The sequence below is a fragment of the Musa acuminata genome, chromosome BXJ1-4 (assembly GCF_036884655.1).
Source record: "Musa acuminata AAA Group cultivar baxijiao chromosome BXJ1-4, Cavendish_Baxijiao_AAA, whole genome shotgun sequence".
In the NCBI taxonomy this organism is placed as follows: Eukaryota; Viridiplantae; Streptophyta; class Magnoliopsida; order Zingiberales; family Musaceae; genus Musa; species Musa acuminata.
The window spans coordinates 16,466,940-16,480,859 of record NC_088330.1 but is presented as its reverse complement, the minus strand read 5'-3'; the positions used below and the strand labels follow the sequence as shown (position 1 = coordinate 16,480,859).

The following is a 13,920-nucleotide window of genomic DNA, read 5'->3' as shown; positions in this document are numbered from 1 at the left end:
TCAAGTGCTTCAGAAGTGTGAGCAAAGAGCAGGCGAATGCCAGTAACCAGCTCGATGCATGGAGTATAACCTCGAGGAGGCGGACGAAGTCAAGTAACCTTTGCCTTCTCAACTCTTAAGAGAATGGGCGAAACCGAGTGCCCCAATTCTCTTATCTATCCAGCAGAGGAGCTCTGCACAAGTTCAAAGACCATTGAAAGATAATAGAAGACAATAGTTGTCAAATCCTCACCAATGGTGATCAGTGCTATTGAGAGTAGATTGTCTGCTTCATTTCCCAATGAAATGCCAATCGAAAGCAGAAGCGATGCGAATCTACTTGGAAGTGACAACTAAGTGAAAGAAGAGTCAATGGGAAAATTTTATGAAGGAAGGACCCAAAACTTCAAAATATTGTGAGGCGATGCTCGTTAAAACTCTAACAAGCATCCACCCAGTTCAAGCAGCATGTGGTATTTGAGAGACTGACATATAGTGAGGATGGTCTTTTCCTTCATTTGGAGGATTCGTAGGAACCAACAGTGATCAACACAACTTAGCAAACCCCACACTAGAGTTAGAGTCATTGGCGAGTTGAAGCAGCATGACGGATCAAAGTTTTGACTACTCAAAAATAGCAGCGGAGAGCAGTTGGGAGCCAAGAGATGCATTGCAGCTGGAGCAGAAGATTGAAAACTCAGTAAAGGCGAGGAGTTGCAGTGTCGGCAAAGGCTTCGATGAGGACGTCGAAGGAATAAGTGGGGGAGAATGTCACGGACAAACTTCTAAACAGGATGTTTGATGTAATGCTTATGTATGTCCGTGTCTTTTGGTATGTTCATGCTTTGCACAGCATGTAGAGGGATGGTCAAAGGCTTAATAGTCCCATTTTAGTTGGGTTTGGTGGCCGCTTTAGGCTTGTAAATAAAGGTTGTGTTATGTGGACACTTGTGAGAGATTTTTAGTCTGTAGTGGATCATTTTGACCCTTTGTTATGCAACTGTTTAGAGCTTGTAAAATCTATTTGTAATTTACATTGTCTATAAAGTGTTTTAGGAAATATTTGCTTGTGGATCCCGAGTGAGGCGTTTTCTCTAACCCGTTTTCTCTTTTGTAGGTCCTAAGGGACCATGAGAGGCTTCGGGGAGGCTGACCTTTGCGAACGGACACGCAAGGGTACCGCACGACTTAGGCAAAACTAGCTAAGTCTGTGACAGAACGTCCGAACTTTCGACGAACTCTCAAACTCCTGACGAAATCTCGTTCTTGACTCCGGGACTTCATTTTGCTTTATGCCTTGATCACTATCATAGTTAATCCTACACAAATAAAACCTACTTCGATCTAGACAATTATTACAAAGCTTGAATCATGTTATCTGGGATGTCATTGGTTCATCGATGCTTTGTTCGATTCTTCGGCGTATCATCCTCCCTTACAACCTATTGCCCAATCGCCTAGTTGACCTCCGTAACTCTGATATCCTTAGTGCAATTTCCACTCTTCTTGGCCCGATGCCCGAACTCATGGCCTGAAGACTTCTGCCGATACGTCGACCGATCCTTTGGCACGACGTCCAATCTTCTGACATGTTCCACTCCAGCTTAACATGATTCTTCCTATTTTTAATTGTCTCTCCTTGATCGAACTATCCTGCATCACTCAAAACACAGATAAGATAAACATTATCAATTGGTTTCATTATCAAAATTCGAGATTGAATAATCTTATCCTTTTTTATGATGATAACTAATTGATGACGGAGTTAACTTTAACTCTTAGAGTTTAAACAAACTCCCCCTATCAATATGGCATAATGGAGATGAACCTTGAATTCAAAATGAATTCAAGTCAAAGCAATATTTCATCATGAATATTTGCAACACATTATATGCATATCATCAATATAACTTCTCCTCCTTTGTCATCAACAAAAAGGAGAAGTGCAACTATATAAGCTTTTGATATATAATTTCAAATCATTGCATTTATCATCATGCAAGCTAGCAAGTTTTAGAGATGTGCACAGTTTAGCATGTTTGCTTTTCTTTGCAATGTTTAAGCTAGCAAGTTTTCAAAAAAAAAAGAATGCAAGATAGCATTTTTGCCTCTTTTTGAAGTGTGCAAGCTAGCAATTCTTGCTTCCTTTTGTAATGTGCAAGTTGTAAATTTTGCTTCTTGAGATAGGCAAGACAACACTTTTGCTTCTCGTTAGATATGCAAGCAAGCAAAATTTTACTTCATGCAAGCTAGCAACTTTGACAAGTTTTACATCATTTTCCAATATGCAAGCTAGCAAATTTAGAAAACGGTACATTATATTAGAACATGCAAGCTAGCAATTTGGCAAGTGTTACTTTTCTTTGAAGTATGAAAACTAGCAAGATTTTGAAAAAGAATGCGAGATAGTAAATAACAAGTTTAGAACATGCAAGCTAATAAGTTTTTCATATATGAAGAAGGTTAGCAAATTTTTGCATCTTTTGAAATATGCAAGACAGCAAGCTAGCAATTCTTGGTGATGTTCAAGATAGCAAGTTTTTCTCTTTTCAATTTGTAAGCTAGCAATTCTTCTCCCCCTTTGTCATTGTCAAAAAGAAGGGAAAAATACAATGTTGCAATTCTTTTACCTTTACATCAATTTTTAAATCATGATAAAGTTAAAGTATCATTCCTTTTTTAATATGGTTGTGCATCATTATAGTTTCAAATTAAAATGTGCACAGTTTTAAAACTTTTCATTTCATTCTTACTTCATGCATGATACCAAAAATAAATCAATCATCACTATCAGCATATCATTCATGATACCAAATATTAAATCAACACTTTTAAGCATTTATCACTTCAAGATTGTTGGTACCAAACATTCATCATTTATTTTCTCCCCTTTTGTCATAGGCAAAATGGAGAATGCAAGTGTTTAAAAGCATATCAAGTAAGTTTTACACTAATTTATCCAAGCTAGCAAAAATGAGAAGTTAAGCAAAAGCTTTGCATGAAAAATGAGAAGCTAGCATTTTTGCTTAAGAGCTTTTTGGTTCTTGTTAGCAAGTTTCTTTTTTCCTTTGTCATAAAAAGATAAGAAGAGGAAGAAAAGTAAGGGAGAAATTTATTTTTTTTTTTAAATCAAGAACCAAATTCATGAAAAGTTTTAAACCAAGTCAAATCCATAATAAATGAGTTTCATTGAATCAAGCTTCTATTTTAACAAAAAGAAAGGATTCATTAAAAAGATTAAGATGTCCATACAAAATCAAATCCCTATTTTTGCAAATGATCATCACATACTAAAAGTTCATGAATAAAAATTCTTCTTTCGTGAGAAGAGTGAGGAAAAATTTATGAAAAATAATCATTAAATGAATGATTAAAAATCCATGAATAAAACTTCATAAATCAAATCCCTTTTCTTGTAAATAGAAAGATGATCTCAATTTAAAAAGAAAATTCAAGTTATGAAGAATCGAGAAATCTGAAAAAGTAATTCATACATTTGGAAGATTTAGCATGCCTAATTCTCTTCTGATGCAATCAAACAGTTCCTCATTCAATTTTAAATCATTAAATTATCAAAATCACTTTTAAAGAGATTCATTAAAAGTAACATAAATAGATTCATTAATCTCTTTTTGAAAAATCGATAAAGTAGAGAAATATTTTTAAGGAGAAAGCTTTCCTCTTTTTAGTATTTCATTTCATATGATAGATTTCATATCAACATACCCAAATTTTTATGCCAAATAAAAACAATCATCAACATTTAAAACGAAAAAGAACTTTCATTATGGCAAAGATCCATAAATCACAAGAATCATCATGCATAATTTTGAAAGATAAATTCATTAAGCATGATCATTATGCATCATTGATTAAAATCAAAAAATAAATTTCATTATCAAAATCATCATGACCAAAAATATAACACATTAAACATAAGGCTTTTTTAAATAAGAAAATTGATTTATCATTCTGATTCCAATGATAATACATTTTCCTTTTATATGTTTCATTTTAAGTGATTGATTTCATATAAGTAAATACAAGTTTTTCATATGAAAACGATAGATACATCATAGTTTAAAATTGAAAGATCAAATATCATCATAGAAATCATCAAGATCAATAAACCATAAATTACTAAAAAATCATCATTACTTCAAATCCTCATGGATAATATAAAATCATCAAGAATGATACAAAATCTTTTGACATTTTTATTACGTCTTACATTATTATGTCATTAAAACATTAATCATGATTTCATTGAACATAAGGCATTTTCAATCAAAAATATTTTGTTTGTTGTATTAATGTATTTTTCTTTTTAAGTGAATCTTAGTGCTAGGAGTTATCATGCAATTGTCATGCTTAAAATTTTCAAAATAACTAGAAAAAGAAGCATGAAATATTTTTTTTAATTTTTTTACTAACTAATTTAAAAATAACTCAGCATCATGTAATTTTGAAATAAAGTAAAGGAGTTTCATTTGAGTTGTTTACCTCATTGTCAAGAGTCACCAAGGTGATGTTTGCCACTTCTTCTTCATTGATTTGCTCATCGTCTTCGGAGATACTCGATTTTTCCCAAGTCACCTTTTTATTCTTTGGCAACTTCTTCTTTTTAAGTTCATTTTTATTCTTAGATTCTTATTTTAAAAATTTTTTAAACTTTATTGTGAGGAGTTCAAGGTCATTATCACTTGAGCTTTCGCTCGAGTGGTCTTCTATTGTTCGAAGTGCCAAATCCTTCCTATTATTTGGAAGGTTGTTCTCATGATCGTTTTGTTCATCAGATTCATCATGTGCATTGAGCTTCATTTCATATGTCATCAATAAACCAAAAAATTCTTCAAGTGAAAAATTAGTGAGATCTTTTGCCTCTTGTATTGTAGTTACTTTCGGATCCCGACTCTTTGGAAGAGATCTTAATATCTTGTTAACAAGTTCAATATTTAAAAAACATTTGCCAAGAGCTTTTAAACTATTGATGACATCCGTAAAGTGGGTGTATATGTCAACAATAGTTTCACTCGGCTTCATTTGAAACAACTCGAAATCAAGCATCGAAAGATTAATCTTTGAATCTTTTACTCTACTAGTGCCTTCGTGTGTGATTTCGAGTGTGTGCCAAATATCAAAAACCGTTTCACAAGTAGAAACCTGATTGAATCCATTTATGTCTAAAGCGTAAAATAGAGCATTCATAGCTCTAGCATTTAAAGAAAAAGTTTTCTTCTCCAAATTATTCCATTCTTTCATTGGAGTAAAAGACTTTTTAAATCTGTTTTCAACGATATTCTATAAGTTTAAATCCATAGAAAACAAGAAAACTCTCATTCGAGTTTTCTAATAAGTGTAGTCTATCCCATTGAACATAGGAGGACGAACGATAGAAAAACCCTCTTGAAATATGAAAAGAGTCATTTCTCTTGGGTGTTAAACCAAGAGAGAAATAACATGGTTGTAATACCAAACTGTTAGAAACGAGTCAGCACTAAGAAGGGGCGGGGGAGGGGGAGGGTGAATTAGTGTAGCGAAAAAATCACCGGTTTTAAAATTTCTTCGTACGATCAAAAATCGATTCCGACGAAAATCGTTTCGTAAAGATAAATTTAACTTGAAAGCATACAGAAGAGTGTATTGAGAAGGTAAAGCAAGTAAGGAAGTATGCAATGTAAGTAAAGAGCTTAAAGTAAATGCAAACCAAGTTTTATAGTGTTTCGGTCGTCGTGACCTATATCCACTCCGTCGATTCCCCTTCCGTCGAGGCCATCGGCATCCACTAACGATCTTCCTGTTAGGATTAGGAGCACTAAAACTTTTGACGATTAAAACTACGTTCGTACATTGAAATCCGATTCTGACGTAAAAGTCATTTCGTGCATATAATAACTTTGAAAGCTTACAGAAACATATTTGAAGTAAAGTAAGGAAGGCAATTTGCAGTTAAGATAAATAGCAAGAATAAAATGCAAACCAGAGAAGACGGTAGTTTATAGTGGTTCGGTCAATCGTGACCTACATCCATTCCTCTGATTCCTCTTTCGTTGAGGCTACCGGCATCCACTAACGATCTTCCTTTACTAGGCAAAGATCAACCTCCTTCTTACACCCCTCTTCTCCTTTTACCTGGTTTAGGAGACAACCCTTACAAGCACTCACACTCCTCTTACAGAATTCTAACACTTAGAACTTGAGGAGGATTCTCACAAGGGATTTCTATAGCGTTTCTTTGCTTTTAAACTCTCTGTGCTTGTATGCTTTAACCAGGGATGATAGAGGTATTTATAGGCTTCAAGTTGACTCAAACTTGGAGCCTAAAAACATCTCATCCCGGGTTCCCCGAGCACGGGCGGTACCACCGCCCAGTGTCAGTTTGACTGACACTGTCCTAGCGGTACCACCACCCAGGTTTGGTGGTACCACCGCCTGGGGCACAATGCTGGGCGGTACCACCGCCCAGACTGGCAATACCACTACCTGACACCCTGCCATGGGTGGTACAACCGCCTAGACTGGTGATACCACCGCTTGACACAGTCTCGAAGACTGTGCCACGATGGTGAGTCTTCTTGGGGCATTGTTTGGGCTTCTTATTGAGCCCAACACAGTTCTTACATGGGTCTAGCTGGCCCGTAATTGGGTTGGCTCAATCCAAGCCCAATTACGTGCTAACTACGATTCCTAAGACATATTCTAAGCTAAACTAAATCCATAAGTCTATTCTTTTGACAAGCTTCCGGCGAACCTCCGACGAACTCTCGGTAATGCTCCGGCGGACTCCTAGCAAGCTCCTGGACTTCACGACGATCTTCTTGGTGAGTTCCGACAAGCTTCTCTGGCAAGCTCCGCGACTTCTCGGCTGGTTCCCCCAGAACTTTCGACGAACGTCCAGACTTCTGACGAACTCTCAAACTCCCAACGTGATCTCGATCTTGACTCCGGGACTTCATTTTGCTTCATGCCTTGCTATCGTAGTTAATCATGCACATGTAAAACACACTTCGATCTAGATAATTAATTCTAAGCATCTAATCAAGTTGTCTGGCATGTCATTGGTCCCTTGACGCTTCGTCCGATTCTTTAGTGCATCGTCCTCTCTTGCGGCCTATTGCCCAATCGAATAGTTGACTCTGCAACTCCAATATCCTTGGCGCAATACCCACTCTTCTTGGCCCGATGCCCGAATCCATGACCCGAAGCCTTCTGTCGATACGTCGATCGATCCATCGGCCCAACGTCCAATCTTCTGACATGTTCCTCCAACCCAACATGATTTTCCTATTTTAATTGTCTCATCCTGATCGAAGCATCTTGTGTTACTCAAAATGCAGATTAAAACATAAACACATATCGATTGGTTTCATCATCAAAATCCAAGATTCAACACTTCCTTCAATGGGCAAAGATTAACTACCCTTTGCAACTCGATTCTCCTTTTAACAGGTTCAGGAGAGAACCTTTACACCTCCACTTACTCCTCTTAAAATAGAATTCTAAACACCTAAGCTAGAGGAGGAGAACTCACAATATTACAATAGAATTTTGCCTTATTTGTGTACTCAGTTGTGTGTATGTTAACCAGGGATGAGAGGGGTATTTATAGGCCTCAAGTTGATTCAAACTTGGAGCCTAAAAAGGTCTCATCCCGGGTTTCCCGGGTCCTGGCGGTACCACCGCCCAATCTGACGGTACCACCGCTTGGGAGACTGTGTCTAGGTGGTATCATCGCCCAGACTAGCAGTACCACTACTTGACAATCTCGGAGACTGATTTTGGGTAATACCACCGCTTGACACAGTCTCAGAGACTGTACCACGACAGTTCCACTTGTTGGGTCACTGTTTGGGCCTTTCACTTGGCCCAACACAGTCCATACATGGGCCCAACTAGCCCCTAATTGGGTTGGCTCAATTACAATCCCAATTATATGCTAACTACGAATTCTAAGGCATACACTAAGCAAATCTGGTCCGATTAGTCTTGGTTTCTTCTGGCGAGCTTCCGACGATCTCTCGCCAATATTCCAACTGACTCTTGGCAAGCTCCTAGACTTCACGACGATCTTCTTGGCGAGTTTCAACGAGCTTCTTCGGTAAGCTCCTGGACTTCTCGGTCAATTCCAGTAGAACTTCCGACAAACATCCGAACTTCCGACGAACTCTCGAACTCCCAACGAAATCTTGTTCTTGACTCCGGGACTTCATTTTGCTTTATGCCTTGATCACTATCGTAGTTAATCCTACACAAATAAAACATATTTCGATCTAAACAATTATTATAAAGCTTGAATCATGTTGTCCGACATGTCATTGGTTCATCAACGCTTTGTCTGATTCTTCGGCGCATCGTCCTCCCTTGCAACATATTGCCCAATCGGCCAGTTGACCTTCGCAACTCAGATATCCTTGGTATAATTTCCACTCTTATTGGCCCGATGCCCGAACTCATGGCTTGAAGCCTTCTATCGATATGTCGACCGATCATTTGACGCGACATCCAATATTCTGACATGTTCCATTCCAGTCCAACATGATTCTTCCTACTTTTAATTGTCTCTCTTTGATCGGAGCTTTCTACGTCACTCAAAATACAGATAAGATAAGCCCTATCAATTGGTTTAATCATCAAAATTCGAGATTCAATAATATTATCGTTCAAGTAAAAAATAAGAGTTTTTTTTCGTTCAAATTGAAAAAAGAAACCCCTAATGTTTTTACAAACATTAGGGGTTTCTTTATTATGAGCTTTTTTCTTCTGTAAATTATTCCTTTCTTAAAGAACCAACCGATGGGAAAACAATTCTCACATTTCTACTTTGTATTTATACTATGCAACAATAAGCTATGCTTATAATATATCATATTATACATATTATCTTATACTGCATCGTATCATATCATAGTATTATAGTATTATGGTATAAATGGAGCGCAGAGAAATATGCACTCGTTGTTCGACCGGAAGAGCAAAATGGCTGTTAAACCCACACCCGCCGCCCGGCCTTCCTCTCGCTATCTCGACCGCGTCCTCCTCTCTCTCCCCGACCCAAGGCGTCTCCCCAACCGCATTTGGCCTGACGACGACAACGACCGCCACCGCCACCGCCATGACGCTTCCTCCTCCTCCTCGGCAGTCGCCACCTCCGTCCCCTGCGCGGCTTCCCCCTTCTGCGAGGACGCTCCGCCGCCGCCTCCTGTCAAACTCAGCCATCCTCTCCTCCGCGCCCTTGAGTCATCCGGCGGCCCCGCAACACCTCCATTCTCCCAAACCCTCGCGCAGCTCATCGTATCTGGCCTCGCTCTCCACCGCCTCGCCGCTGGCCGCGCCATCAAGGCGCTCTGTGCTTGCCCTTCCTCTGTCCCTCTCGCCGTTTCCCTCTTCTCCGGCGTCGACGACCCCGACGCCTTCCTCTCCAACATCATCCTCCGATCCTATATCTCCTTCGGCCGGCCTGACCAAGCGTTCGCCTTCTTCCGCCGTCACGCGCTCCCTTCCCGCGTCTTCCCCAACCATTTCACCTTCCCACTTCTCGCGAAGCTGTTCTCCGAGCTCGGACGCGCTGGGGACGGGTGGAGCGTCCACTCGCTGGCCGCTAGACTGGGTTTTGAGTCCGATTTGTACGTTCGGAACTCTCTGATTCACATGTACTCGACTTTGGGTGATGTCGACTCCGCCCGCAAGCTCTTCGATTTGGATCTCGATTCGGATTTTGTCACCTGGAATTCTATGATCGATGGGTACGTAAAGAATGGGATGGTTGATTCTGCTCGCAGGTTGTTCGATGATATGTCCGAGAGGGATATAATCACTTGGAATGTGATGATTGCTGGGCATGCTGGAGTCGGGGATATGGACGCAGCGAAGGATCTGTTCATAAAGATGCCTGAGAGAGATGTTGTCTCATGGAACACCTTGATCGATGGATATGCTAGGAAAGACGAAACTGGGGTTGTTAGAGAGCTCTTTGATGTGATGCCCATCAAGAATATGGTGTCTTGGAATGTCGTGCTGGCTCTGTATGCTCGGATCAAGAATTACAGGGAGTGCCTGAAGTTGTTTGATAGTATGATTGCGACGGGGGATGCAAAGCCAAATGAAGCTACTTTTGTCAGTGTCCTGACGGCCTGTGCATGTTTAGGTGATCTTGCTAGGGGAAAGTGGGTGCATTCTCTGATGAAGAATAGTTCTGGAGCAATAAAGCCTGATGTATTGCTGTCAACCGCACTCTTGAATATGTATTCCAAGTGTGGGGATATGCATTCGGCTAAGGAAATCTTTGACTCAATGGAGGAGCATAGTGTAGCAACATGGAACTCTATGATCATCGGATATGGTTTGCATGGAAATGGTGAGAAGGCTCTCGAATTGTTCATGAAAATGGAGAAGGAAGGGCCTAGGCCCAATGAAGCCACCTTTGTGTGTGTTCTGAGTGCATGTGCTCATGGAGGAATGGTGTTGGAAGGCTGGTGGTGCTTTGATCGCATGATTCACTTCCACAAGATTGAACCCAAGGTGGACCATTTTGGTTGCCTGATGGATCTCCTTAGTCGAGCTGGTTTTCTAAAGGTCTCGGAGAAGCTGGTCCAGGGAATGCCAGTTGAGCCGGTGCCAGCCTTATGGGGAGCATTAGTGTCAGCTTGCAAGACCCATTGTGATTTGCATCTTGGGGAGGTTATTGGCAAAAAGTTGATTGACATGGAGCCTCAAGACATTGGGCCTTATATATTGTTATCTAATATATATGCAGCAAAAGGCAGATGGGATGATGTAGAGAAGGTAAGGAAGATGATGGAGAAGAAAGGTTTGCGGAAGGGTACAGGAATTAGCTTAGTGAGTATTGATGATCATGTTGTGGATCACAACATTTCAGTTGGTAAAAAAAGTGTGGTTTTCTCAATGTTGAGTGAGATGGGTATGAGCATCAAGTCATCATGTACTGGGACGTATAAGATGCAGAGGAATACAGTTTGACTCGATAATTCATATTCCATATTAGTTGATTCATATGCTTCAAAATTGCTGATAGAGAAATGTGAAAAATATTTCTCAACTGATTGGAATATGATCCAGATGAGCAATTATAGGGTGATATTTGCTTATACTCCAGAAAAATTGGGAGGACAAGTTCAGCCTAGTTTTGGGGGATGTGACTTAGTACAGAGATTCTACAGGATAATTTGGCAGGAACATATAAACAAATGAGAAATAAGGTTCATCATAATAGATGGCTTTTCTGTGAACTTTGACGGATTGGGAGAAATTTGACGGATTCCATTTAAACTGAGTGATGCTCATAATGTTCAGCAGAGATCCCTATGCTGACATCTCTAATAAGTGGTAAGTTACAGCTCAAAAACTCGCTTATTCAGTTATCATTTGCTATTGTTGTGTTCTTCTGGGAGATGATTAGGATTAAGAGTCGTTTACCGTAGTCAATTGTGCAATTCATAATTGTACAAGAAGGAAATTGGCTTGCCTTTTGTAGGAAGACGGATAGGCAGCTTACTTTTTGGGGGCAAAAGGAATGAAGCACATTCTTTTTTTTGTGTGTGAAGGATTCTGCAGGGACCTTCAGTGGACTCGGGTGTTGGCAAGCTATTTGGATCAGGAGTTATTCATCTTCAAGAGTGACAAATGTTTGCTGACATCTTTGTACTAAAAGCAACTTAATTTCAGTGTGAAGCTTAACCTCATTTGATCCAAACTATCCTTGTGTTTGGAAAATACCTCTTTTCCTTGGAGATACGTAGATAACTGAGATTGAAGATTGGTTTGGGTCAGACTGAAGTCCTTTCCAGTAGTAGATGACCGAACAGATCTTAAAGACATCTCAAATCATGACAATGGCAGATCGATCACACCTCAGCACTGAGCGGTAGATGACCGAACACAGCACTTCCATGCAGAGGATGCTTCATTTCGACATTGGTAATACTGCTGATGAGGTTGGCTCTTCTCTTGATGAGAGTGAGATCTGAAGGAAAGAGTTAAGAGAGTTCTTGCCGGTCATCTCCCTCGACTATCCATGGAAATAATTCACCATGCTGATTGGCTCTCGATATCGACAAATGGGAGGGAGAACTTTCATTTGTGGTGGCAATAGGTTTCTTGGTGCCAAGTATGTATTTTCATTGTTATTGCAATTTATGGACAATTCCAATAGTTAAAAAAGATATTGCATAGTCGATGAAATGAATTTTTTGACATGTTTCTGCTAATATCTTTGGCTAAATTCCATCCGGGTTGGTCACTAAATAATAAATAATGGGAAGACTTTTTTGGTCAATCGATCATGCTATATATAGTTTAATGTTCTTCTTCTTTTCCTCTTGTTTTTATTGTTCAACAGACAAACAAGGAAACTGAAACTAAACCCTAATCCGACCAGTTGAGCATTTGATTTTAATGATTTGACTTTGTACTTTCAGGATGTATGTAGGAAAGATTAATCGACATAAAATAATTGCTTAAACTCAAATGAGAAGAAGAAAACAATGTGACTTCTTGCCAAATCCTAGTGGAGTTACCAATCATTTGTGGGATGGCACTGCCATCTTATTTGATGGCACGTCTACGAGAGAGCCATAGCACGTCTCTCTTACTCTTTTAAACTACGCCATGCATCATCATCATCATCATCATCATACAAGCAGCTTTCTCCTATATAACAGGCAGCGACGTGCCCCAGCTCTTCACCACCACCCTCCTCCTCGATCAAAGAAAGAAGATACAGCATCAGAGACATTCACTGGGGTGTGTTCGTGTGTGTATAAAGGGATGCGACGCATCGATACTGTTGGATGGGAGTGGAACCGAGAAGACGGCACGCCCCCAACCTAAGCGTGAGAGGGTACGACCTCATCGACCAGGCCAAGGCAGCACTGGAAAGCAAATGCCCCGGCGTTGTTTCCTGCGCTGATATCATCGTCGTCGCAACGAGGGATGCTGTCGTGCTGGTACGTGCGGTGCATGCATGCGTGGGGTTTACTTACTGTATGCTTCGTCCGTCGTCGTCTTCTGTTCTCACCGGAGATCGATGTTTCAGGGAGGTGGGACGCAGTATACGTATGCGGTTCAGACAGGGAGGAGGGATGCCAACATCTCGCTTGCGTCTGATGCCACCAGAAATCTGCCTGGGGATTCCTTCTCGGCATCCCAAGCGATTGCGGCGTTCCGGGCGAAAGGGCTCAGCGCTTCGGACATGGTGTTACTTATAGGTAACTTCGTCTTCCACAGTGTCATGATGAATCAAGATGAGTGTTGGTCAGCTTGTGTGCCAATCGAGAGATGGATATGGGTAAAAGCTTAAGCGTCTCCGTTGTTGATCTGCAGGAGGACATACCGTTGGGCTCACGCACTGCTCCTTCATCCTTAATCGTCTCTACAACTACAATCGGTCGGGGAAACCAGACCCGGCCATGGATCCCGCGTTTGTGGCCATGCTCAAGTCGAGGTGCCCGCAGACGTCGACGGTTGACGACACCGTCCTCCTCGACCACGGCACTCCCACCACCGTGGACAACAGCTACTACGAGCAGCTCCTGGCGAGAAGGGGCGTGCTCAAAGTGGATCAGAACATAGCGTCGGACGCGGCGACCAACGCCACGGTGAGGGCGCTGGCCGGCGGCAGCTCGAGCTTCCCGGCTCTGTTCGGGGGTGCCATGGTGAGGATGGGCGGCATCCAGATGCTCACTGGGACGCAAGGCCCGATCCGGAAGTCGTGCCGAGTCGTCCTTTGGTTTGGGAGTTCCTTTTGTCATTTGAACTTTGGTTGGTTTCTTTGTTTGTTTATTGGGATAAATAAATAATTAAAAGAGTTTCTTCTTAATATATTAATCCTTTCAAGGTTTTTTTTTTTTAAATAACATACTTAACCTCATAAATTTTGACATAACTTTTAATATTTTTATTTTATTTTATTTTCCCATTGGAACA

At 40.6% G+C, this 13,920-nt stretch overlaps 2 protein-coding genes across 3 annotated transcripts; both read left to right on the top strand.

Annotated features, from left to right (window-relative positions):
- Positions 1-8,950: 8,950 nt before the first annotated feature.
- LOC103973005 (pentatricopeptide repeat-containing protein At3g29230-like) lies at positions 8,951-13,920 on the top strand. Of its 2 annotated transcripts, XM_018821251.2 has the most exons (5): positions 8,951-11,322; positions 11,541-12,103; positions 12,657-12,941; positions 13,031-13,202; positions 13,318-13,920. In XM_018821251.2, the coding sequence occupies exon 1, from the start codon at positions 8,956-8,958 to the stop codon at positions 10,954-10,956; it is 2,001 nt and encodes a 666-aa protein (XP_018676796.2). In that variant the 5' UTR covers positions 8,951-8,955; the 3' UTR covers positions 10,957-11,322; positions 11,541-12,103; positions 12,657-12,941; positions 13,031-13,202; positions 13,318-13,920. The 2 variants fall into 2 exon arrangements, with proteins under 2 accessions (XP_018676796.2, XP_018676794.2); XM_018821249.2 differs by having other exon boundaries at positions 8,951-12,103.
- On the top strand, positions 12,786-13,793 carry LOC135672090 (peroxidase 60-like). The gene is made up of 3 exons (XM_065180546.1): positions 12,786-12,941; positions 13,031-13,202; positions 13,318-13,793. The coding sequence occupies exons 1-3, from the start codon at positions 12,786-12,788 to the stop codon at positions 13,791-13,793; spliced, it is 804 nt and encodes a 267-aa protein (XP_065036618.1).